General features: G+C 43.1%; 1 protein-coding gene across 1 annotated transcript in view; it reads right to left on the reverse strand.

Annotated features, from left to right (window-relative positions):
* LOC138663730 (zinc finger protein 585A-like) overlaps positions 1-23,680 on the reverse strand; it is a 94,418-nt gene that overhangs the window by 17,104 nt on the left and 53,634 nt on the right. Inside the window, exon 8 of the mRNA XM_069750051.1 lies at positions 22,215-23,308. Coding sequence (XP_069606152.1) covers positions 22,215-23,308 — 1,094 coding nt within the window. The remainder of the gene's footprint in view (positions 1-22,214; positions 23,309-23,680) is intronic.

Raw genomic sequence — 23,680 nt, forward strand, 5'->3', positions numbered from 1 at the left:
ACTCTAACATAAAAAAAAAGACAGAAGACGAATCAACGCCATCAATATGTGGTGCTGGAGAAGGATGTTATCAATACCATGGATGGGAAGAAGAACAAACAAAACTATTTTGGGAGAAATCAAGCCAGACATGTAATTGTAAGCAAGGATAACCAAGCTACATCATACGAAGAGCGCAATCACCGGAGACGGACATCACAGTCGGAAGAATAGAAGGAACAAGGCGAAGAGGAAGACCAGCAACATGATGGTTTTATTCTATCAAGATAACGATGGAGAAGACCCTGGTGGACTTATCTAGGCTTGCAAAAGACCGATTTATCCTCAGAACGTTCATCCATTAAGTTGCCATGGCTCGAGATTGAGCCCTAAGACCATTGAATAAATATATAAATAAAGTGACCACCCAGCAGTCACAGAGCTCCATGTGTGGTGGACGGGGCTGTGCACTTTGTAATGCTGCACTTTATCATCTATTTCTTGTATGAAGGCAGCAAAAATAGTGAAAATTACCCAAAATACAAAATGTGCCCACATTATGTTTTCAGTTTAGCAATAAAATACAAATAAAAAATGTTTCGATTTTATTTAACTGCTTTTAAACTGGCCATAGACTGTAAAAGCCGGGACAATCCGCCATTCTTCAACGCCATTGTGCTACACATCATGCAGCAGTGGGAGCGGAGATCCGTCCATCTCTACATAAGGCACAGATTGCTTATTACTGCCTGTGCCGATGCTAAACTAGCGCTTCCTCACCCGTACACAGTGATCACCGTGTACAGTGAGGAGTGGGAGCTGCCGAGCCAATATACCAGGAAAATAAAAATATTTATATATTGATCCGTCCCCCAAGTGTGGAAAATAAAAGAAAATGCCACTGACAATCCAAATAGGTAATTAGCCCCGCCACTGTAAATAAAACCTAGTCACAAAATAATCATGGTTACAAATCGGCAAACACGTTTTTAAATGTATTATAGTCACTTTTGGGTTGTCATAAATAAAATATATATGGTAAAAACACATTTAATTCCCTTATCTCCCACCGACATCAGCATGAAAACAACAAAAAATAATATGACTGTAACGTAAAAATTAAAAAAAAGGGAAAAATTATTTGAATATTCGAAGCAGTACATTTATTTTTACAGCTGTTTAAACCGGTTATACCAAAAAAAAACAAAGAAAAATGTCTCTGGTCAGCAACAGGGTTAACCTTAGGGGCTAATGATAATGATGACAACCCCCAAATAATGGAGCCTCCAGCACCTACCTCCACCTGCAGAACCGCACTCCACATATATGGCTGGCTGCTCTGTGCGCACACAGGACCTGTGATGAGGTCACATGAGGGGAGGAGTCAGGGGTCACATGATCAGGGGCCTCAGTGTATGTATGCAGGTCTGCTGTGCTGGTTGTCATGGTGCTGGATGAGGGGAAGTTTATGTGTGGGGTCAGGAGGGGTTTACAGTGTGGATGTAGCAGAGCTGTGCGTGTATGAGGTGCACGGAGCGGAACCGGGTGTGTACGGAGCGGAGCCACGTGTGGACGAAGTGTACGGAGCGGAGCCGTGTGTGTACGAGGTGTACGGAGCGGAGCCGTGTGTGCAGGATGTATGGAGGGGAGTCGTGAGTGTACGGAGTGGAGCCGCATGTGTACGGAGCATAGCCGTGTGTACGAGGTGTACGGACCTGTAAATTTCTAAAGGGGTATAATTTCCAAAATGGGGTCACTTGAGGGGTAGATTCTGCTTTTCTAACATTTAAGGGTTCAGTATATGGAGTCTAGGAAAATCTGCGCTCCAGGAGCCAAATCGCGCTGTGTCCCTCCAGAGTCTCTCGGCATGACTAAGTAGTACTGTACAGCCACATGTGGGGTATTGCCATGTTCAGCAGAAATTGTGGGACAGATTTTGGTGCCATTTTTACCCATTTCCCAGTATGAAAATGTAAAATTTGGGGCTAACACACAATCCTGATGGTAAAAATGTAATTATTTTTTCTTCACTGCCCAATGGTATAAAAGTCTGTGACACACCTGTGGTGTCAATATAATCACTGCACCTCTAGATGAATTCATTGAGAGGTTTAGTTTGTAAAATAGGGTCCCTTATGGGGGGTTCCGCTGTTCTGGCACCTCAGGGGCTCTGCCAATGTAACATGGCACCCTCAAACCAGTGCAGCAAAATCTGCCCTGAAATATGGTGCTCATTTACTTCTGAGCTTTGCACTGTGCCTCAAAAGTAGTTTTCAACCACATATGGGGTATCGGTGAACTCAGGAGAAATTGCACAACAATGAGGTCCATTTTCTCCTGTTACCCTTGTAAAAATACAAAAGGTGGGGCTAAAAAACATTTTTGTTAGAAAAATCTGATTTTTTTTTATTTTCACAGCTCTACGTTATGAACTTCTGTGAAGCACCTGGGGTTTCAAGGCGCTCTCCACACATCTAGATAAGTTCCCTCAGGGGTCTATAGGTCCTCTAGGGTTTATGGGAGGGTGTAATACCCTAGCAGACATTAAGGAAGATGCGGCTTCATTGTTGGACATTTTCCCCGTTTATAGAAGGTGTCAAGTCCACATACATGCCCCCTACTTTTCCAGGAAACGCAGGTTATCAAAGATGTAGAGGCTCTTATCTACCAAGAACTACCAAGTAATTTTTCTGATGAGGAAAGGCGGGCCATAAAAGAAATTCAAGGATGGTCAGATACTGTAGTCCGCTCAGCGGATAAAGGCGGCAACGCACTGCTCCTTACTAAGGGTTACTATGTTGCGGAAGCCCTTAGACAATTATCCAATAAAATGACATATGCTAAACTGGAGACGGACCCTACCCAGAAATTTAAGAATAGCCTGCGCTCATTTTTAAGAAAACAAGTAGAAAAAAAAAAGGTTATTTCCCAGGAAAAAAAGCAGAAAATCTTTTTCCGTAGTTTCCACGAAAAGCCCATTGGTATCATGTCCCCAAGATCCATAATATATAAAGAAAAACCTTGCACTCAACTTTATGCTCTTAGTGAATTTTAATGTAGTACCCAAAAAAAGTTTCGGTCCAACACACCGGACCTTCATCAGTTACGTACTATGTGAGGAGATACGAGGAGAGACAAAAACAGTGTCTCTGGGCACACAGACAGAGCAGCGTCTGAGATGAAGACAGGCAAGAGTTAACATCCACTTAAACAGAGGAGGGGGTGGTGTGTGCTGTGCATAGACGCGGAGTCACGTGTGTTGTACCGAAACTTTTTTTTGGGTACTACATTAAAATTCACTAAGAGCATAAAGTTGAGTGCAAGGTTTTTCTTTATATATACTGTAAGGTGTAGGAACCTACCTTTGCACCACCACCAGTAGTGCACACGTTTCTACCATTTAACCCAAGATCCATAAGTCCGTGTCCCAACCCCCAGGTCATCCTATAGTGTCTGGGATAGAGTCAATCACTGAGCCCCTGTCCCAGTACTTAGATTGGCTGTTATGCCCTTTGCTAAATTAAAATACCTTGTTTTGTAAAGGATATGAAGGATTTTCTGGGCATTCTAAAGGAATTTGAATGGCAGGACAATTTCTTTTTAGCTTCAATCGATATTGAAAGTCTCTACAGTCATGGACAAAAATTTTGAGAATGAGACAAATATAAATTTTTCCAAAGTCTACTGCTCCATTTTTTTCTAATGGCAATTTGCATATACTCCTGAATGTCAGAGTGATCAGCTTAACAGCAATTACTGTACTTGCAAAGTCAATATTTGCCCAGAAAATGAACTTTAACCCCCAAAACACATTTCAACATCATTGCAGTCCTGCCTTAAAAGGAGCAGCTAACATCGTTTTAGTGATTGATCCATTAACACAGGTGTGGTTGTTGATGAGGACAGGGCTGGCGATCAATCAGTCATGATTAAGTAAGAATGACATCACTGGACACTTTAAAAGGAGGCTGGTGCTTGGTATCATTGTTTCTCTTCAGTTAACCATGGTTATCTCTAAAGAAACACGTGCAGCCATCATTGCACTGCACAAAAATGGCCTAACAGGGAAGAGTATTGCAGCTACAAAGATTGCACCTCAGTCAACAATCTATCGCATCATCAAGAATTTCAAGGAGAGAGCTTCCATTGTTGTCAAAAAGGCTCCAGGGCCCCCAAGAAAGACCAGCAAGCGCCAGGACCGTATCTTAAAACTGTTTCAGCTGCGGGATCGGACTACCAGCAGTGCCGAGCTTGCTCAGGAATGGCAGCAGGCTGGTGTGAGTGCTTCTGCACACACTGTGAGGTGAAGACTCTTTGAGCAAGGCCTGGTTTCAAGGAGGGCAGCAAAGAAGCCACTTCTCTCCAGAAAAAACATCAGGGACCGACTGATATTCTGCAAAAGGTACAGGGAGTGGACTGCTGAGGACTGGGGCAAAGTCATTTTCTCTGATGAATCCTTTTTTCGATTGTTTGGGACATCTGGAAAACAATGTAAACAACTCCTACGTAATCTATTAGAGGGATAATATATAAACTACTCATAGATATCCACCCTATATTAAAAAAATATAACCTTTATTAAATCTATAATAAATATCACACCAAACACAAGAAAGAAAACGAACCAGGGGTGTGCCTACCCCTACACTGGCCTAGCTGAACCTACCTATTTGCGGAGGTTGGCACCCTATTAACCTGCGCAGTGGCGCCCCCGCTCCTCGACGGCTCTCCCTGCTCACCCTATTGGGCCCTATAGTGGCAGGGGGTGAGGAAGATGATGAATAGGCTGGTGAGAAAAAAGAGGAATGTATATGTAGTATGGACGTCTAGATTGGTCTCTCTTATTATGATAGCTTGACTGATGTTCTGAAAAGACTGCTATAGTTTATGATTGTCCTCAATTATTATGACTCATATAACTCGATGAAAACAGCTAAACTGATATTCTAATAATGCTGCTATACTGGAAGCCTATGGACAAAGTATTGTCAGTCCTTATCTCTAATCAACTATCTCTACAGAGGCATCTATATACTACCAGATGTGATCGGACGTATGATAGAATAGTTTTGATTCACTACACCCTTGCAAATCCTGTTTGTATCCAGTCTGTATCTTTTCCTGTATCTGCTGTGTCAGTATTTGTACCTTGATCCTTCGGTGTTTGAATCAGTCCCTATCCCTTATCTGCTGTAGCAACTTCCTTTTCTAATATACTGTGTCTGACTCTGTACCTTTACTTAAATCTCCCAGGTCTGACCCAATACCTATCGCCAACCTGCAGTGTCTGAACCTGTACCAATTGCTAAACCTTCAGTGTCTGAACCTGTACCTATCTCTAAAGCCTGCAGTGTCTGAATAAATACTTATCTCTAAAACCTGCAGTGTATGAACCAGTACCCATGTTTACTCTGTTGTCACTGTGCAACATTAGTGTATTGTTGTTAGATTATTGTACTTGTTTTATTATGTATACCCCTCCTCACATGTAAAGCGCCATGGAATAAATGGCGCTATAATAATAAATAATAATAATAATAATTAGTGATCTGTGCATACACTTGCTACTTCATAGAAAATACCCTTTGTGAATCTGGCTGTCTGACAGGTGTTTTTTTTTGTTTTTGTTCGTCCTGTGCGAACTTGGTCCAGTCTGTCCTGTTTGTCCCTATCCTTACCCTGTTTGTTCTTTGTGAACCTGCTCCTGTCCATCTTGTGGGAAACCTCCGCGGTTTCCCGCTTGTCCGCATCCCTGGTTTCCTGTTGTGAATTCTGTGGCAGAGTTCACTCCTGTGGTCACAAGTGGTACTTCGGCTGATTCTCTCTGGGAGCTTCCGTTTGTGGAGGAAAGTGGTACTGCAGCTTCTGAGTTTCCTCCCTCAGGTGATCTGGTGAGGTCGTTAGCTGCTTCTCTACTTAACTCCACCTAATGCTTTGATCCATGCTTCCTGTCAATGTTCCAGTGTTGGACTTGTGTTTCTCTGGATCATTCCTGTGGCCTGCTGCTCTGCATAGCTAAGTGCTTCTTTGCTATTTGTTGCAATTTTTTCTGTCCAGCTTGTCTATTTGTTTTGCTGGAAGCTCTGGGACGCAAAGGGTGTACCTCCGTGCCGTTAGTTCGGTACGGAGGGTCTTTTTGCCCCCTTTGCGTGGTTTTCTTTAGGGTTTTGTGTAGACCGCAAAGTTATCTTTTCTATCCTCGTTCTGTCTAGAATATCGGGCCTCACTTTGCTGAATCTATTTCATCCCTACGTTTGTCTTTTCATCTTACTCACAGTCATTATATGTGGGGGGCTGCCTTTTCCTTTGGGGTATTTCTCTGAGGCAAGGTAGGCTGATTTTTCTATCTTCAGGCTAGTTAGTTTCTCAGGCTGTGCCGAGTTGCATAGGGAGCGTTAGGCGCAATCCACGGCTGCCTCTAGTTGTGTTTGGAGAGGATCAGGAATTGCGGTCTACAGAGTTTCCACGTCTCAGAGCTCGTTTTATTATTTTGGGTTATTGTCAGATCACTGTATGTGCTCTGATCGCTATGTACATTGTGTTACTGAATTGCCTATCATAACAGTTTCCTGCTTGTTCACACCTGCGATTCCTGTCCATCCAGTCAGAACTGGCTCTTACCCATTCCTGTACTCCAGCCATACCTGCCAGTGACCTAGTTCTTCCTGAAGCGGTTCCTGTCCATCCAGCCTGAACTGGGTCCTACCTGTGAATGCTGTCACCTGACTGCAGGGTGTCAGCCGTGCCCACCTGCTTGCCAGCATATGAGTTGTGCCCGCCTGCACCAACCTGTCTGCATACCAGCCATGGCTGCCAGTACATGTCGGGACTCATTGCTGAAGAGGATAGACCTCCATTCTAATCTCTGTTGCAGTGTGGGATTTTTTTGCAAATTGTCTTATTTATCTTCGCTTTATAAAATATGAACATGAAATAGAATTGACAAAAATGCTTCACCTACAAGAAATGCAAAAATTCATGGCCAAAATTACATGTTCAACTATCTTGAATATATCTAACCTATATTTACTGTATGTAACTTCATACTCACGTCAGCCTCATGGGCCAAATCATTTTCCACACTGTCTAATCCCAATTTTGCGTAAAAATACCTTGGTATCTATATAATCTATGTACGATGTGTCATACAGTGCAAAATAATAAATGAGACTATGAATCTCCTCCATTATACAGGTCCTTCTCAAAAAATTAGCATATAGTGTTAAATTTCATTATTTACCATAATGTAATGATTACAATTAAACTTTCATATATTATAGATTCATTATCCACCAACTGAAATTTGTCAGGTCTTTTATTGTTTTAATACTGATGATTTTGGCATACAACTCCTGATAACCCAAAAAACCTGTCTCAATAAATTAGCATATCAAGAAAAGGTTCTCTAAACGACCTATTACCCTAATCTTCTGAATCAACTAATTAACTCTAAACACATGCAAAAGATACCTGAGGCTTATATAAACTCCCTGCCTGGTTCATTACTCAAAACCCCCATCATGGGTAAGACTAGCGACCTGACAGATGTCAAGAAGGCCATCATTGACACCCTCAAGCAAGACGGTAAGACCCAGAAAGAAATTTCTCAACAAATAGGCTGTTCCCAGAGTGCTGTATCAAGGCACCTCAATGGTAAGTCTGTTGGAAGGAAACAATGTGGCAGAAAACGCTGTACAACGAGAAGAGGAGACCGGACCCTGAGGAAGATTGTGGAGAAGGACCGATTCCAGACCTTGGGGAATCTGAGGAAGCAGTGGACTGAGTCTGGTGTGGAAACATCCAGAGCCACCGTGCACAGGCGTGTGCAGGAAATGGGCTACAGGTGCCGCATTCCCCAGGTAAAGCCACTTTTGAACCATAAACAGCGGCAGAAGCGCCTGACCTGGGCTACAGAGAAGCAGCACTGGACTGTTGCTAAGTGGTCCCAAGTACTTTTTTCTGATGAAAGTAAATTTTGCATGCCATTCGGAAATCAAGGTGCCAGAGTCTGGAGGAAGACTGGGGAGAAGGAAATGCCAAAATGCCTGAAGTCCAGTGTCAAGTACCCACAGTCAGTGATGGTGTGGGGTGCCATGTCAGCTGCTGGTGTTGGTCCACTGTGTTTCATCAAGGGCAGGGTCAATGCAGCTAGCTATCAGGAGATTTTGGAGCACTTCATGCTTCCATCGGCTGAAATGCTTTATGGTGATGAAGATTTCATTTTTCAGCACGACCTGGCACCTGCTCACAGTGCCAAAACCACTGGTAAATGGTTTACTGACCATGGTATTACTGTGCTCAATTGGCCTGCCAACTCTCCTGACCTGAACCCCATAGAGAATCTGTGGGATATTGTGAAGAGAAAGTTGAGAGACGCAAGACCCAACACTCTGGTTGAGCTTAACGCCGCTATTGAAGCATCCTGGGCCTCCATAACATCTCAGCAGTGTCACAGGCTGATTGCCTCCATGCCACGCCGCATTGAAGCAGTCATTTCTGCCAAAGGATTCCCGACCAAGTATTGAGTGCATAACTGAACATTATTATTTGATGGTTTTTTTGTTTGTTATTAAAAAACACTTTTATTTGATTGGATGGGTGAAATATGCTAATTTATTGAGACAGGTTTTTTGGGTTATCAGGAGTTGTATGCCAAAATCATCAGTATTAAAACAATAAAAGACCTGACAAATTTCAGTTGGTGGATAATGAATCTATAATATATGAAAGTTTAATTGTAATCATTACATTATGGTAAATAATGAAATTTAACACTATATGCTAATTTTTTGAGAAGGACCTGTATTAGCCCATTCCCAAAATCGTGTTCCCGTTTTTTCTTGTATGTAAAACTGAAATTTGTCATCCAAGCATCCAACAATGATCGATAAAACTGTGACAACACTCCATTTTTCTTACCAATCACATCTATTAATTTTTCCATTGATCTATTTTCTCCCATTATCAGTGAATACAATTTACACTACTCAAAAAAATAAAGGGAACAATTAAACAACAGAATATAACTCCAAGCAAATCAAACATCTGTGAAATCAAACTGTCCAATTAGGAAGCATACTTTTTGACAATCAATTTCACATGCTGTTGTGCAAATGGAATAGACATGATGGAAATTGTTGGCAATTATCAATAAAGGAGTGTGTTGTGAATTCTGTGGCTGAGTTCACTTCTGTGGTCACAAGTGGTATTGCAGTCTCTGGGCTTCCTCCCTCAGGTGTTTTGGTGAGCTCGTTGGCTGCCTTGCTATTTAGCTCCACCTGAGTCTGTCTTCTTTGCTCCTTGTCAATGTTCCAGTGTTGGATCTGAGCTACTGCATCTTTCCTTGGGCCTGCTGCTCTGCTAGATAAGTGCTTCTAGTTTGTTTTCTGTTTTTTCTGTCCAGCTTGCTATTAACTTTTGCTGGAAGCTCTGAGAAGCAAAGGGGTGCACCGCCGTGCTGTTAGTTCGGCACGGTGGGTCTTTTTGCCCCTTTGCGTGGTTTTCGTTTTAGGGTTTTTTGTAGACTGCATAGTTCTCTTTGCTATCCTCGCTCTGTCTAGAATATCGGGCCTCACTTTGCTGAATCTATTTCATTCCTACGTTTGTCTTTTCATCTTGCTAACAGTCATTATATGTGGGGGGCTGCCTATTCCTTTGGGGTATTTCTCTGAGGTAAGTCAGGCTTGTATTTCTATCTTCAGGCTAGTCAGCTCCTCAGGCAGTGCCGAGTTGCATAGGTAGTGATAGGCGCAATCCACTGCTGCTTATAGTTGTGTGAGGATAGATCAGGTACTGCAGTCTACAGAGATTCCACGTCTCAGAGCTCGTCCTATTGTTTTTGGTTATTGCCAGATCTCTGTATGTGCGCTGATTACTGCACACTGTGTTGCCTGATTGCCAGCCATAACAGTACAAGGAGCCCCACCAATGATTCCCAATAGAGGGAAAAAAGAAATCCTGACATCATTTTTTTTTCTTAGCTCTGTCTTCAGTCTTTTTTTTCCCCTAGACATTAGAGTGCTTCAGGACACAGCTGTGGACATGGATATTCAGGCTCTGTGCTCCTCAATGGATAATCTCGTTGTAAATGTACAAAAGATTCAAGATACTATTGATCAGAAATCGATGCTAGAACCAAGAATTCCGATTCCTGATTTGTTTTTTGGTGACAGAACTAAGTTCCTGAGCTTCAGAAATAATTGTAAGCTATTTTTGGCCTTGAAACCTCATTCTTCTGGTAATCCTATCCAACAGGTTTTGATTATTATTTCTTTTTTGCGCGGCGACCCACAGGACTGGGCGTTTTCTCTTGCACCAGGAGATTCTGCATTGAGTAATGTTGATGCATTTTTCCAGGCGCTGGGATTGCTTTACGATGAGCCTAATTCAGTGGATCAGGCTGAGAAAAATCTGCTGGCTTTATGCCAGGGTCAGGATGATGTAGAAGTATATTGTCAGAAATTTAGGAAGTGGTCAGTACTCACTCTGTGGAATGAATCTGCACTAGCGGCTTTGTTCAGAAAGGGTCTCTCTGAAGCTCTTAAGGATGTAATAGTGGGATTTCCTATGCCTGCTGGTTTGAATGAGTCTATGTCCTTGGCCATTCAGATCGGTCGTCGCTTGCGCGAGCGTAAATCTGTGCACCATCTGGCGGTATTGTCTGAGAGTAAACCTGAGCCTATGCAGTGCGACAGGACTATGACTAAAGTAGAACGGCAAGAACACAGACGTCTGAACAGACTGTGTTTCTATTGTGGTGATTCTACTCATGCTATTTCTAATTGTCCTAAACGCACTAGGCGGTTCGATAGCTCTGCCGTTATTGGTACTGTACAGTCCAAATTCCTTTTGTCCATTACCTTAATGTGCTCTTTGTCATTGTATTCTGTCATGGCGTTTGTGGATTCAGGCGCTGCCCTGAATCTGATGGATTTGGATTATGCTAAACGTTGTGGATTTTTCTTGGAGCCTTTGCGGTGTCCTATTCCGTTGAGAGGAATTGATGCTACACCTTTGGCCAAGAATAAGCCTCAGTACTGGGCCCAGCTGACCATGTGCATGGCTCCTGCACATCAGGAAGTTATTCGCTTTCTGGTACTGCATAATTTGCATGATGTGGTCGTGTTGGGGTTGCCATGGCTACAAACCCATAATCCAGTATTGGATTGGAACTCTATGTCGGTAACCAGCTGGGGTTGTCAGGGAGTACATGGTGATGTTCCATTTTTGTCTATTTCGTCATCCATTCCTTCTGACATCCCAGAGTTCTTGTCGGACTTTCAGGATGTATTTGAAGAGTCCAAGTCTGATGCCCTACCTCCGCATAGGAATTGTGATTGTGCTATCGATTTGATTCCTGGTAGTAAATTCCCTAAGGGTCGTTTATTTAATTTGTCTGTACCTGAACACACCGCTATGCGCAGTTATGTGAAGGAGTCCCTGGAGAAGGGACATATTCGCCCATCGTCGTCACCATTGGGAGCAGGGTTCTTTTTTGTAGCCAAGAAGGATGGTTCGCTAAGACCGTGTATTGATTACCGCCTTCTTAATAAGATCACTGTTAAGTTTCAGTATCCCTTGCCATTGATTTCTGACTTGTTTGCTCGGATTAAGGGGGCTAGTTGGTTTACTAAGATTGATCTTCGTGGTGCGTATAATCTGGTGAGAATCAGGCAGGGAGATGAATGGAAAACGGCATTTAATACGCCCGAGGGTCATTTTGAGTATCTGGTGATGCCGTTCGGACTTGCCAATGCTCCATCTGTTTTTCAGTCTTTTATGCATGACATTTTCCGTGAGTATCTGGATAAATTCTTGATTGTTTACTTGGATGACATTTTGATCTTCTCAGATGATTGGGAGTCTCATGTGAAGCAAGTCAGAATGGTTTTCCAGGTACTGCGTGCTAATTCCTTGTTCGTGAAGGGATCAAAGTGTCTCTTCGGTGTGCAGAAAGTTTCATTTTTGGGGTTCATCTTTTCCCCTTCTACTATCGAGATGGATCCGGTTAAGGTTCAGGCCATCCAGGATTGGACTCAGCCGACATCTCTAAAAAGTCTGCAGAAATTCCTGGGCTTTGCTAATTTTTATCGTCGCTTCATCTGTAATTTTTCTAGCATTGCCAGACCATTGACCGATTTGACCAAGAAGGGTGCTGATTTGGTTAATTGGTCTTCTGCTGCCGTGGAAGCTTTTCAGGAGTTGAAGCGTCGTTTTTGCTGTGCCCCTGTGTTGTGTCAACCTGATGTTTCTCTTCCGTTCCAGGTCGAGGTTGATGCTTCTGAGATTGGTGCAGGGGCGGTTTTGTCACAGAGAGGTTCTGGTTGCTCAGTGTTCAAACCATGTGCTTTCTTTTCCAGGAAATTTTCTGCTGCTGAGCGTAATTATGATGTGGGCAACCGAGAGTTGCTGGCCATGAAGTGGGCATTCGAGGAGTGGCGTCATTGGCTTGAGGGTGCTAAGCATCGCGTGGTGGTTTTGACTGATCATAAGAACCTTACTTATCTTGAGTCTGCCAAGCGCTTGAATCCTAGACAGGCCCGTTGGTCGTTATTTTTTGCTCGTTTTGATTTTGTGATTTCATACCTTCCGGGCTCTAAAAATGTGAAGGCGGATGCTGTCTAGGAGTTTTGTGCCCGACTCTCCGGGGTTATCTGAGCCGGCGAGTATCCTCAAGGAAGGAGTCATTGTGTCTGCCATCTCCCATGATTTGCGGAGAGTGTTGCAGAAATTTCAGGCTAATAAACCTGATCGTTGTCCGGCCGAGAAACTGTTCGTCCCTGATAGGTGGACTAGTAAAGTTATCTCTGAACTTCATTGTTCGGTGCTGGCCGGTCATCCAGGAATCTTTGGTACCAGGGAGTTGGTTGCTAGATCCTTCTGGTGGCCATCTCTGTCACGGGATGTGCGTGCTTTTGTGCAGTCCTGTGGAATTTGTGCTAGGGCTAAGCCCTGCTGTTCACGTGCCAGTGGGTTGCTTTTGCCCTTGCCGGTCCCGAAGAGGCCTTGGACACATATTTCGATGGATTTCATTTCTGACCTTCCCGTTTCTCAAAAAATGTCGGTCATTTGGGTGGTCTGTGATCGCTTTTCTAAAATGGTCCATCTGGTTCCCTTGGTTAAATTGCCTTCCTCCTCTGATTTGGTGCCTTTGTTCTTCCAGCATGTGGTTCGTTTACATGGCATTCCTGAGAATATTGTTTCTGACAGAGGTTCCCAGTTTGTCTCGAGGTTCTGGCGAGCCTTTTGTGGTAGGATGGGCATTGACCTATCTTTCTCCTCGGCCTTCCATCCTCAGACTAATGGCCAGACCGAACGAACCAATCAGACCTTGGAAACATATCTGAGATGTTTTGTTTCCGCTGACCAGGATGATTGGGTGTCATTTTTGCCGTTGGCTGAGTTCGCCCTTAATAATCGGGCCACCTCGGCTACCTTGGTCTCTCCATTTTTCTGCAATTCTGGGTTCCAGCCTCGTTTCTCTTCAGGACAGGTTGAGTCTTCGGACTGTCCTGGTGTGGATTCTGTGGTGGACAGGTTGCAGCAGATCTGGACTCAGGTAGTGGACAATTTGACCTTGTCCCAGGAGAAGGCTCAGCTTTTCGCTAATCGCAGACGCCGTGTGGGACCCCGACTTCGTGTTGGGGATCTGGTTTGGTTATCTTCTCGTCATATTCCTATGAAGGTTTCCTCTCCTAAATTTAAACCTCGTTTTATTGGTCCGTATAGGATTTCTGAGATTCTCAATCCGGTGTCTTTTCGTCTGACCCTCCCAGACTCCTTTTCCATACATAATGTATTCCATAGGTCGTTGTTGAGGAGATACGTGGCACCTATGGTTCCATCTGTGGAGCCTCCTGCCCCTGTTTTGGTGGAGGGGGAATTGGAGTATATTGTGGAGAAGATTTTGGATTCTCGTGTCTCTAGACGGAAACTCCAGTATCTGGTCAAATGGAAGGGTTATGCTCAGGAAGATAATTCCTGGGTTTTTGCCTCTGATGTCCATGCCCCAGATCTTGTTCGTGCCTTTCATGTGGCTCATCCTGGTCGGCCTGGGGGTTCTGGTGAGGGTTCGGTGACCCCTCCTCAAGGGGGGGGTACTGTTGTGAATTCTGTGGCTGAGTTCACTTCTGTGGTCACAAGTGGTATTGCAGTCTCTGGGCTTCCTCCCTCAGGTGTTTTGGTGAGCTCGTTGGCTGCCTTGCTATTTAGCTCCACCTGAGTCTGTCTTCTTTGCTCCTTGTCAATGTTCCAGTGTTGGATCTGAGCTACTGCATCTTTCCTTGGGCCTGCTGCTCTGCTAGATAAGTGCTTCTAGTTTGTTTTCTGTTTTTTTCTGTCCAGCTTGCTATTAACTTTTGCTGGAAGCTCTGAGAAGCAAAGGGGTGCACCGCCGTGCTATTAGTTCGGCACGGTGGGTCTTTTTGCCCCTTTGCGTGGTTTTCGTTTTAGGGTTTTTTGTAGACTGCATAGTTCTCTTTGCTATCCTCGCTCTGTCTAGAATATCGGGCCTCACTTTGCTGAATCTATTTCATTCCTACGTTTGTCTTTTCATCTTGCTAACAGTCATTATATGTGGGGGGCTGCCTATTCCTTTGGGGTATTTCTCTGAGGTAAGTCAGGCTTGTATTTCTATCTTCAGGCTAGTCAGCTCCTCAGGCAGTGCCGAGTTGCATAGGTAGTGATAGGCGCAATCCACTGCTGCTTATAGTTGTGTGAGGATAGATCAGGTACTGCAGTCTACAGAGATTCCACGTCTCAGAGCTCGTCCTATTGTTTTTGGTTATTGCCAGATCTCTGTATGTGCGCTGATTACTGCACACTGTGTTGCCTGATTGCCAGCCATAACAGGAGTGGTTCTGCAGGTGGGGACCACAGACCACATCTCAGTACCAATGCTTTCTGGCTGATGTTTTGGTCACTTTTGAATGTTGCTTGTGCTTTCACACTCATGGTAGCATGAGACGGACTCTACAACCCACACAAGTGGCTCAGGTAGTGCAGCTCATACAGGATGGCACATCAATGCGAGCAGTGGCAAGGTTTGCTGTGTCTGTCAGCATAGTGTCCAGAGGCTGGAGTCGCTACCAGGAGACAGGCCAGTACACCAGGAGACATGGTGGGGGCCATAGGAGGTCAACAATCCAGCAGCAGGACCGCTACCTCAGCCTTTGTGCAAGGAACAGGAGGAGCACTGCCAGAGCCCTGAAAAATTACCTCAAGCAGGCCACAAATGTGCATGTGTCTGCACAGTTAGAAACCGACTCAAGGAGGATGGGCTGAGTGCCCGACGTCTATAGATGGGGGTTGTGCTCACAGCCCAACACCGTGCAGGACGCTTGGCATTTGTCACAGGACACCAGTATTGGCAAATTCGCCATTGGCACCCTGTGCTCTTCACAGATGAAAGCAGGTTCACACTGTGCACATGTGACAGACGTGACAGAGTCAGGAGATGCCGTGGAGTGATCTGCTGCCTGCAACACCCTTCAGCATGACTTGTTTGGCAGTGGGTCAGTAATGGTGTGGGGTGGCATTTCTTTGGAGGGCTGCACAGCCCTCCATGTGCTCGCCAGAGGTAGCCATTAGGTAGAGATGAGATCCTCAGACCCCTTGTGAGACCATATGCTAGTGCGGTTGGCCCTGGGTTCCTCCTAATGCAGGACCTCATGTGGCTGGAGTGTGTCAGCAGTTCCTGCAAGATGAAGGCATTGAAGCTATGAACTGGCCCGCCCATTCCCCAGACCTGAATCCGATTAAACACACAGGGGACATCATGTCTCGCACCATCCACCAACATCACGTTGCACCACAGACTGTCCAGGAGTTAGCGGATATTTTAGTCCAGGTCTGGGAGGAGATCCCTCAGGAGACCATCCGCCAACTCATCAGGAGCTTCATACAGGCACGTGGAGGTCACACACACACACTACTGAGCATCATTTCCTTGTCTTGAGGCATTTCCACTGAAGTCGAATCAGCCTGTAACTTCATTTTCCACTTTGATTTTGAGCATCATTCCAATTCCAGACCTCCGTGGGATATTAGTTGTGATTTACGTTGATAATTTTTAGGTTTAATTGTCCTCAACACATTCCACTATGTAATGAATACAGATTTACAACTGGAATATTTCATTCAGTGATATCTAGGATGTGGGAATTTAGTGTTCCCCTTATTTTTTTGAGCAGTGTATATTGATCCGTTTTCAAGTAAAAAAGCTGAAGATATTGAAAGTATTTCTTCTGTGTGAACCCAAATGTTTGCTAAAAATTATTAATATACATATTACAATATAGTTATACCTTTATCAATCCATTTTGTGAAGCCTTGAAAATTCTCAATATGCCGAAATTTGTGTTATTTCAAATCGGAATAGTACGTGCCAAAAGTGTGAAGTAAACCAGGGTTGATGACCCTGGGGTGTCTTAATTCACTGAGTCAGGGGAGGCCCACAAATTACATCTGAGTGAGGCCTTAGCATGATTAGAAAGTAGTTAATTATCCTTTAGTTGACCTAAGAATATTTCAAAATACGGAAAAAAGTGAAGCGCCAACACTAACAACCTGTGTGCTTTCGTCTTTGATTAGATTTTTGACTAATCAGTCACAAGGTACTCACATAACAAGGTCCACAAATGTGCAAAGAGAGAAAAAATAGTGGCACTCACCAAGCGGTAAAATCCAATGTCTTTATTCAATGCATCATTAAAACTGGCTTCAGGGATGAAATTAGCACATAGACAGGGCGATAGTCGTTTTGTGCATGCCTGCGCTTCAACGGGTCCTGAGTAATAGACATTTGTTTAACTAAACTAACAAACTATCTGGCCATCCTTGAAATGGAAACTGTCACCAGGTTTTTGCTACAACATCTGAGAAAGACAAATCTTTCTTTACGGTTCCTGGTGCCACTCCGACTCCTGTCAGCGCTGAGGACATTTTTGAAGTAGAGAACATTTTGGCCACCAAGAAGGTAAGAGGGAAGACCTTCTTGTGGATTGGAAGGGGTTAGGTCCTGGGAGCTCAGGGAGAACATCCATGCCCCTCTCCTCCTGTAAAACTTTCTGGCTTGAAAAAGAGGGGAAGTAAGGGGTGGGGGGTACTGTAGTGCCTGTGTCTCTGTCTACAGTCCCTCTCTCCCTGCAGAGACACCAGCAAACTCACCGCCAAAGCTCCTGTCCTGCTCCTTCCGAGTCTGCTGCTACCCAGGGTGCATGCACTCCTAGCAAGTCTCCCGGCACTGACCTTAGGGTGCACACACGCACACTTCCTCTTTCTTAAAGGGGCCACATGTGTTCCTCTAATGTGTCCCCAGCTGGAGGTCACTTACTCCAACATGGAGGTGCCTGTGCAATGTTGTGAGTTTGTTCTTAACTTGCTTGTCATTTCTCAGTATTTGCATCTCAGTCTGCTTCACACACCAGTATTTTCCTCAATGGCAGTGGAGCCAGCTGCATCCACCAGTGCTTCCTTCAATGGTAGCTGAGTCCACTGCACCCACCAGTGCATTCCTCAATGGCAGCCAAGCCGACTGCTCATGCCAGTGCTCGCTTCAACGGCAGCCGAGCCAGCTGCACTCACCTGTCCTGTCTGCACCTGCAGTTCCTGTCATCTTCTCTGCCTGCCTGCATTTGTTGGACATTTCCCTGGGCCATCTCAGCTACCCGTTCCTAGGGGTCAGCCACCATCTACCCAAGGTCAGTCCAGGAGTAGCACCTGGATCACCTTCCCTAGTCCATGGACCGCGGTGTCTCTAGCTGCTGCATGTCTGTGGCTGGATTGGGTGAGGCTCCTAGTAACACCCCTCCAGGTCTTCCTTGGGCTTTGGTACAGTGGTTCCACCACCCAGCCAATTACACATATACAGTTGTGCTCAAAAGTTTACATACCCCGGAAGAATTTTTGCTTTCTTAGCCTTTTTTCTGAGAATATGAATGATTACACCAAACCTTTTTCTCCACTCATGGTTAGTGGTTGGGTGAAGCCATTTATTGTTTATTCATTTATTGTTGTTTTCTCTTTTTAAATCATAATGGCAACATCCAAATGACCCTGATCAAAAGTTCACATACCCCATTTCTTAATACAGTGTATTGCCTCCTCTAACATCAGTGACAGCTTGAAGTCTTTTGTGGTGGTTGTGGATGAGGTTATTTTCTCAGGTTGTAAAGCTGCCCACTCTTCTTGGCAGAAAGCCTCCAGTTCCTATAAATTCCTAGACTGTCTATCATGAACTGCGCACTTGAGATCTCGCCGGAGTAGCTCAATGATATTGAGCTGGCCACTCCAAAACCTTCACTTTGCTCTGCTGTAGCCAATGACAGGTTGACTTGGCCTTGCGTTTTGGATTGTTGTCATGTTGGAATGTCCAAGTATGTCCCATGCCCAGCTTCCGGGCTGATGATTGCAAATTTGCCTCCATTGTTTGCTGATAACATGCTGCATTCACCTTTCCTTTAACTTTGATCAAGTTTCCTGTGCCTTTGTAGTTCACACATCTCCAAAACATCAGTGATCCACCTCTTTGCTTTACAGTAGGAATGGTGTTCCTTTCATCATAAGCCTTGTTGACCTCTCTCCAAATGTAAGTTTATGGTTGTGGCCAAAAGGTTCAATTTTGTCTCATCACTCCAAATTACCTTGTTACAGAAGTTTTGAGGCTTGTCTCTGTGTTGTTTAGGCTGGGTTCACATTGCGTTAAACAGCAGCCCGTTCAACACATACGTGAACAGGCTGCTGATGCAAGTGCCGACATTCTCCATCATACTAGCGCAGATAGAGCATCTGCTAGCTCTATCTGCGCTAGCAGTGACGGACCCGGAAATGCTGCAGCCAGCGTCTCAGGGTCCGTCACTCAATGATGGCACATTGCTAGCGCACGGCCATTGTGGGCGTGCGCTAGCGATGCGTCCGACTTAATGTTAATGTTAATGTTAAGGAGTTAATGGCGGCATTAGGGACATTACCACCGCGGTGTAACGTAGTCCGTCTAACGGACGCCATTAACGCTATGTGAACCCAGTCTTAGCGTATTATAGGCGAGATACTTTATGGCATTTGCGCAGTAATGGCTTTCTTCTGGTGACTCGATCATGCAGCCCATTTTTCTTCAAGTGCCTCCTTATTGTGCATCTTGAAACAGCCACACTGCTAGTTTTCAGAGAGTCCAGTATTTCAGCTGATGTTATTTGTGGGTTTTTCTTTGCATCTAGAACAATTTTTATGGCAGTTGTGGATGAAGTTTTTGCTGCTCTACCTGACCATGGTTTTGTTTTTACAGAGCCCCTGATTTTCCATTTGTTAATCACAGTTTGAACGCTGCTGACTGGCATTATCAATTCCTTGGATATCTTTTTGTATCTATTTCCTGTTTTATACAGTTCAACTAGCTTTTCCCATAGATCCATTGACAATTCTTTTACTTTCCACATGACCCAGAAACGCCAGAGGTTGAATGAAAGATGCAAGAGTCTGTCTGAATCTCAGAAACTCATTCATGCTTTTATGCACACACACTGATTACAAGCAAACAGGTCACATGTGAGGATGTTAGGCTACGTTCAGACTAGCGTTGTGCGCCGCTGCGTCGGTGACGCAACGCACAACGCGCGGAAAAACGCGGCAAAACGCACGCAAAAACGCTGCGTTTTGCGACGCGTGCGTCGTTTTTTGCCGAAAATCAGACGCAAGAAAAATGCAACTTGTTGCGTTTTCTTGGTCCGACGCTTGCGGCAAAAAAGATGCACGCGTCGCAAAATGCAACACACAAAAACGCATGCGTCCCCCCATGTTAAACATAGGGGCGCATGACGCGTGCGTCGCCGCTGCGTCTCCCGACGCAGCGTCGGGAAACGCTAGTCTGAACGTAGCCTTACCTTTTGTAGCCATTCAAACCCATTTGTGTTAACTTCTGTGCATGTTATCAGGCCAAAATCACCAGGGTATGTGAACTTTTGATCAGGGTCATTTGGATGTTTTCGGTTGTCATTATGATTTAAAAAGAGAAAACACATAGTTTGACAATAAATGGCTTCACCCAACCACTAACCACGAGGGGAGAAAACGTTTTGGTGTTATTCATATTCTCTGAAAAAATGCCAAGAAAGCTAAAATTCTGCCGAGGTCTGTAAACTTTTGAGCACAACTGTATTACGCTGCTCTCAAATTAGGTGGCAAAACCTGATGACAGATTCCCTTTAAATCCAGAAAACACCAACATAGGTGTCATAAATGTTGCTTTCTCTTCAACGAGATATAAAAAACAACCTCAATGTTTTTTTCTACACCTATAGCCCAAATTCTAGTAAAGGTTCACTGGTAGCCTCATTAAAAATTAATCACGTGGATATCAGACATATACAATCCCTCCGACTTTTCTTTTTAATCACAATTATGCCCTACGAAAGGATAGTTTGCAAAAACGGACAGTGTCTTTAACAAATTCCACGTATCTAGGATGCATAGTGTATGTACAAAATTCCTACCAGTTCTGCCTCAACGGAAGAGGATCTGGAGGCAAAATCATCACATCTAAACACAAGAGAAACAGAGCCCAAAGAATATGTATTTTAAAAGCAAGCATTTATTAACAAAACAACACGTTTTGAAATCTAATTAATTATAATATGAAATACTTAAATAACTAAATTGCCTAGCTGCAAGCTGGGGGTGCCCTTTTTAGTTAATAAAACAGGTGCATTTTCTAAATATAATTCAGTTTCAAAACCTTTATAAAGTGACCCTAATGTCCCCAAAAGGGCTCAACTTTTTAGCTAAGTCGTCCTGAATTTCTTGGTTGTGAGGTCCCAGTTTACAGAGCAGTATCCCAAGCAAAATTTTGCTCTTTACACTGATCCAGCGCTGCCACTTAAAGCTGTTACCAATGGTAATATCTTTACAGTAGTTCCCATTTAGAAACAGTTTATGAAAGATGCAGCAGTTTTCGATAGATCTCATTTTCACCTCGAGAGCGGTTGAGGGGGGTTGTGGGATCACACAACCCGGAATTTTTTCCCAAACTTTGTTGCAAAATTGGTCAGTTTTGGGGGACTTTCTGAACTGTTTTAATACTTGATTCTATTTAGAAAATTCACTAATTTGCAGCAGCCAATCGTTATACTTAACATAAAGGGCAGCCCCAGATTGGCAATAGTGTAAATTAATCAAACACATTGTGCAAGAAAACTTTTGTGCAGCACAAACCTTAGTTGTGCAAACATTTTGTGACTTTTTTTTATCTCAAATGTGAGCGAAGTTTAGTGAAAGAGGGTGGTGCCTGGAATGGTCAGACAGATTCACAATAATTTATGCCTTTGTATGAAATGTGATTTTGACCGTTTTGTAACTTTTTACTTGTACTATTTGTTAACCAAATAGGCTTAAAAAAGGAAAGTGCTTCTTTCCCTTAACAATTCTTGCTTGAGCAATTGGAGCTGACTTTTGGAAAAAAACACTTTTGACTTTTTGGTACATATTGATGCCTTCTCCCGTGTGACTCCTGTGCCAACAGGATATGGTTTATGATTAAAACATTTACCAAAATTATGAATGCAAGAATGACTTGCTGTGTGCGTTTTCTGCAGGTCAGCAAGACTTGTTTTACCAGTTAAACATTTCAGATATTCAACATGAAAAAGGTTCCTTCCTTACTTGATTCTATTTAGAAAATTCACTAATTTGCAGCAGCCAATTGTTATACTTAATATAAAGGGCAGCCCCAGATTGGCGATAGGGTAAATTAATCAAACACATTGTGCAAGAAAACTTTTGTGCAGCACAAACCTTAGTTGTGCAAACATTTTGTGACTTTTTTTTATCTCAAATGTGAGTGAAGTTTAGTGAAAGAGGGTGGTGCCTGGAATGGTCAGACAGATTCACAATAATTTATGCCTTTGTATGAAATGTGATTTTGACCGTTTTGTAACTTTTTACTTGTACAATTTGTTAACCAAATAGGCTTAAAAAAGGAAAGTGCTTCTTTCCCTTAACAATTCTTGCTTGAGCAATTGGAGCTGACTTTTGGAAAAAACACTTTTGACTTTTTGGTACATATTGATGCCTTCTCCCGTGTGACTCCTGTGCCAACAGGATATGGTTTATGATTAAAACATTTACCAAAATTATGAATGCAAGAATGACTTGCTGTGTGCGTTTTCTGCAGGTCAGCAAGACTTGTTTTACCAGTTAAACATTTCAGATATTCAACATGAAAAAGGTTCCTTCCCTGTGTGGCTTCTTTAGATGTTTAACAAGATCTGATTTTTGAGAATAACATTTTCCACATTCAGAACATACAAATGGTTTATCCCCTGTGTGAATTTTTTGATGGTCAACAAGAGTTGATTTCCTGGTAAAACATTTACCACATTCAAGGCAGGAGTATGGCTTCTCCCCTGTGTGAGATCTTTTATGCCTAACAAGATCTGATTTCTGGTTGAAACATTTCCCACATTCTGAACATAAAAATGGTTTCTCCCCTGTATGGGATTTATGATGGTCAACAAGATCTGATTTCTGAATAAAACATTTCCCACATTCTGAACACGAAAATGGCTTCTCTCCTGTGTGAATTTTCTGATGTCTAGCAAGATCTGATTTTTGAATAAAACATTTCCCACACTCTGAACATGAAAATGGATTCTCCCCAGAGTGAATTTTTCGATGGTTAGCAAGGGTTATTTTCCGAGTAAAACATTTTTCACACTCTGGGCATGAAAATGGCTTCTCCCCTATGTGAGTTTTTTGATGGATATTAAGATGTGATTTCTGAGTAAAACATTTCCCACATCCAGAACATGAATATGGTTTCTCTCCTGTGTGAATTTTTTGGTGTTCAATAAGATTTGATTTCTGAATAAAACATTTTTCACATTCTGGGCAAGGAAATGGTTTCTCTCCTGTGTGAATTCTCTTGTGTGTAACAAGTCGTGATATATGACTAAAACATTTCCCACATTCTGAGCATAAATATGGCTTCTTCCCAGTGTGACTTCTCTGATGTTTATAAAGATCTGATTTCTGAATAAAACATCTCCCACATTCTGGACATGAAAATGGCTTCTCCCCTGTGTGAATTCTGTAATGTATAACAAGATCTGATTTCTGAATAAAACATTTACCGCATTCTGGACATGAAAACGGCCTCTCCCCAGTGTGAGTTTTTTGGTGGTCAACAAGGTTTGATTTACGAGCAAAACATTTATTACATTGGGGGCATGAAAATGGCTTCTCCTGTGTGTGAACTTTTTGATGGTCAACAAGGTTTGATTTCCGGGTAAAACATTTCCTACATTCTGGACATGAAAATGGTTTCTCCCCTGTATGAGTGGTTTCATGTTCAGCATCCATTCTGTAACCTTCATTTAGCTTAAAATTCTGTGATAAATTAGAATTATGGACTTTTTTAAAGACATCAGAAGACAGATCTTTCGTACAATGGGTTTGAGGTATATCTGGGACAATGATATGTTCTTCAAATGTGTCATGTATAAAACGGTGATCATCTGTTTTAAAATATGAAGATATCAGATGTCCATCTGAACTCCTGGTATAGTCATCTGCAAAAATAAATACAATGTTATTATTTTTTTTAATAATACCTTGAATTAAACTGACTTTTTAGTCATAAAATCAAAAGTTAAATTAGGAAAAAAAAATTACCGTATTTTTCGGATTATAAGACGCACCCCAAATTTTCATG

Source organism: Ranitomeya imitator, chromosome 2, assembly GCF_032444005.1.
Source record: "Ranitomeya imitator isolate aRanImi1 chromosome 2, aRanImi1.pri, whole genome shotgun sequence".
Taxonomy (NCBI): domain Eukaryota; kingdom Metazoa; phylum Chordata; class Amphibia; order Anura; family Dendrobatidae; genus Ranitomeya; species Ranitomeya imitator.